Source organism: Nycticebus coucang, chromosome 11, assembly GCF_027406575.1.
Source record: "Nycticebus coucang isolate mNycCou1 chromosome 11, mNycCou1.pri, whole genome shotgun sequence".
NCBI classification, from domain to species: domain Eukaryota; kingdom Metazoa; phylum Chordata; class Mammalia; order Primates; family Lorisidae; genus Nycticebus; species Nycticebus coucang.
In genome coordinates, this window is record NC_069790.1 from 113450394 (window position 1) to 113454187 (window position 3794).

The 3794-nt window shown below is 46.1% G+C and overlaps 1 gene segment (V, D, J or C); it reads right to left on the minus strand.

The window, feature by feature from the left end:
• Positions 1-1111: 1111 nt before the first annotated feature.
• LOC128598401 (T cell receptor beta variable 30-like) lies at positions 1112-1997 on the minus strand. The segment is given in 2 exon segments: positions 1112-1497; positions 1871-1997. Coding segments are annotated over 2 exon segments (513 nt in total).
• Between the last annotated feature and the right edge of the window lie 1797 nt (positions 1998-3794).

The following is a 3794-nucleotide window of genomic DNA, read 5'->3' on the forward strand; positions in this document are numbered from 1 at the left end:
TTTATTCTTTTGTGGTAACAGGGTCTTACTATGCTATGCAGGCTTGTCACAAACTCTTGACCTTAGACCTTCAGCCTCAGCCTCCCACAGTGCTGGGATTACAGGCGGGAGCCCCTGCGTCTGGCCCCCTACCTACTCTCTTGCTCACTCCGTGTCTCTGTCTCAGATTTTCCTCTATAGATTAAATGGTACTGGAAATAAACACATGTCTGGATTGTTCTAGATTAAGTGATGCCAGGAACGGAGTATTTTAAGACTTCTTGTGCCCTCTCGTGGAAGGTGAGGGACATTAGAAATGAAATCATTTTAAGCATACAGAGAACTAGGGGGCAATGAAGGATGAGCAGGAAACTCGGTTGCCAAAGTAACCGTGGCACCTCCTCCTGACCATCCACGTCAGCCTTTTTCTCTGCTCATTTCCATCCAAGTAAAGTCTCTTTTTTAGGGATCTACCATTACACACACGGCCCTCTTCATCTTCAGTCTTGTATATCTCTTGGATCACCATCTGTTCCCTCTTTGCTACAAGGAAAGGGATGGAAGATAGCACAATAGGAAATGTTTTGAAACCCAAAGCAATAATCATAATTTCTAAGCGCATGTTTCTTATACTAACAAAACCACGCTTCCACCGAACAAGAATAGTCTCCTGAATGTCTTGCCCTCTCTCTGGTTCTAAGCACCCACAAAATGTCTAGTCTCAGCAGCAATGTCAATGGTAGGAGACTGCCCAGGTGATAAAAGTGACCCACTAAGTGGCCTGAGTTGGCATTCCCTCTACCTCCCCCTGCCCCCATCATTTGCTCACCACCTGTCTCCATGCCACATCCAGCCACAGGGTATCCTACTTCACTCACCCATGAGTGCACGCACCCTCTGCTTGTGGACACCAGTGAGAATTTGGGAGCATAGAGTATTGGGCAAGGTACTGCAAGGGCTGGAATCTGAGAGCCCCGGGCCAGATAGCCACACACTGGGAAGAGGATCATGTGGGCAATTCACAGGTTCTGTGCACATCAGATTTTTTGTTCTCCCTGAGAACTTCATATAAAGTTTTTTGGAGAATACTGGCTCAATTCAGTTGCTCTCACATTGGCTAGCAGCCAGAAACTCAGTCACAAATATCCTCCACCCAGTCCCTGAGTGAGGGTTCCTGGGGAGGGTGGAGTTTTTGCACAGATGTCAGCCCTGCCCAGTTCAGTTTGCTACTCCAGGCACATAGATAGAAGCCAGAGTCGCTGAGGAGAAGCTTCTTAAAACTCAGTAGGAACTGGCCTTCATGGGACCTAGAGGCTGAGAGGTTCTGGGGTCCCTCAGACTCTATCTGGTTAACACCAAAGGAATAGAAAAGCAACTGGGGGGGGCCTCCTGTGGCCTGCCGGTACCAGTAGAGGTAGAGGTTTGATGTCCCCTTCACAGTGCACTCCAGACAGAGAGGGCTGCCCAGAAGTTGCACACTGGTCACTGGCCACTGATGAATGGTCTGAGGCCTGGCACCTATAAGAAGTGGAAGGTGTCATTTAGAGAGGAAGCATTCTAGCCTGGCTTGCTCACCTAGACAGAGGGCTACTTACACCCTTCCATGAGTCAGGCACATGGAGTCAACACCGGGGAGTAGATTGGGAGAGCTAAGGGTGCATGGTGCCCCTGGGCCAGGGGAGACCAAGACAGCAAACTCCTTCCCAGAGGACAGAGAGAACCAAGACTCATGGCACTGGCCCCTGAGACAAAAGTCCCATATCCCTTCCAGAGAAGTGGAGGAAGGTACCCCTGAGAGTAAAAAATAACAGCGGAGGCTGTGGACTCACAGGGCTGGAGTGAGGGAGGGTGAGGATTGGAAGGGAGGCTCACCAGAGAGGAGAGCACCCACCTGGGAATGTGCCCAGGAGAAGGGCGAGGAGGAAGCAGAGCACAGCTGGAACCAGCCTTTCCTTCAGCTTGTCGGTTGCCACCTCCTCTAGGGCAGAGATGTGTCCAGGCCCCTCCCTCCTGGGCATCTGCTGCCACAGTAGAGGGATCACATCCCCTTGAGCTGGGAAGGAAGTGAGGCTGGTCTTTCTTTCTCTTTCTTTCTTTTTTTTTTTTTTTTTTTTTTTGCTGGTGGTGATTCATCCCCATCCTCCCTGGGAACCAGCTGTAAGCAGCACTTGTTATCTTCATTGCTATCCTGCTTATGTCCTGGTATGTAAATATACTTAATGAGTCAGATTTTACCTGTAAACAAGAGGTCACTCTCTAACTCCCCCAGGAGACATCAGAAGTCTCTGTAACTATCAGGGAAACTGTGATACTGGCAGGATGATGAAAAGAGATTTTAGTCTCTCTGAAGTTAGAAACTGGAGATAGAACATGTCACCTGGGAAGCTAGAAAGGAGATAAAAGGAGATCGGTGCTCAAGAGATTTAGGTCTGTGTGGTATTCAAAGCAGGAAAGCTCAGTTCTGGGGAAAGGAAGAGGTTATGACAGCAAACTGAGAGATTATCTGCATGGGCTTCATCCCTGGCAGACAGGTTTGGAGACTCACATAGGCTAAATTGACTACTGAGCTGATCAAAGTTGAGCTGTGTTCCACTCTTTCTGATTTTCATCTCAATGCAGAATGACATGGAGGAGACATCACGGAGCTGTGGAATCATGTGGGTCTGGATTGGTATCAGATTTCTGCCTATTGCTGGCTTCGGAACCCTCAGTAAACACTTATCCTCAATTTTCTCACCCCTAAATTGTTTATTTCAGGTTACTATGAGTGTACAAATATTCAGGTTACATTATTTCATTTCCAAGGTAAAGTTCAAGTTGTAGTTGAGCCCTTCACCCAGTAGCGTGCTAAACACCCTCACACTGTGCATATTAGGCGCGATCCCACCAATTGCCCTCCCCTCCTAGACTATACTTGTGTTTTTTTCTTTCATGTGGGCATGTACTTGTTTATATATTAGTTTCATATTAGCATTGAGTACATTGGATACTTTTTTTTACATTGGAGATATATATATATATATATATATATATATATATATACACACATTCTTGAGATAACTTTACTAAGAAGAATGTATTTCAACTCCATCCAGGTAAACACAAAAGATGTAGTCTCCAATCTTTTCTTATGACTGAGTAGTACCCCGTGGTGTACATATGCCACAGTTTGTTAATCCATTCCTGGGTTGATGGGGACTTGCGTTGCTTCCACCTCTTGGCAACTGTGACTATCCAGAAGAATAAAAATTGATTTTCTCATCTATAAAATTTAAGATAGTGATTGTAATACCTACAAATGGTTGAAGGATGCATTTTTCCTGGTGCATTGCAGAAACTCTTACAATAGTGGCTTTTTGTTATTGTTTAGACCCTGTGCCTGCAGTTAGGACTAAAGATTGACAGGGGATGGAGAGTGGGCTGAAGGGACTACAGAGACACCGGAAGTGCTGCTAAGCCACTGACTCATTGTAGCTAAAGATGGAAATCTATTAGGCAGTGGGTATAGCCTCATTCTGCTGAGATGAGATATAGGATCCCAAGGCTCCTAGAGGTGAGCCACCGCCCTTGGAACCACCTCTTCCCTCTGTCTTTGCCATGCTCTGTCTCTGAAGGATTTATTTTGAAAACAATTATTCAATTTGAGTTGGATATGGTGGAGTAGTTTAAGGTGAAGAGTTAGCAAAGAAAAGCAGAAGAAGTGGCCTAACAGGGAGAATGAGCCTGAGGCAAATCGGGTATTTGTAGCACTCTCCCATTTCATCAGGGGCTGGTGATGTAAGGCATTTGTTATTGTTGCTGAAGCTGCAATAACA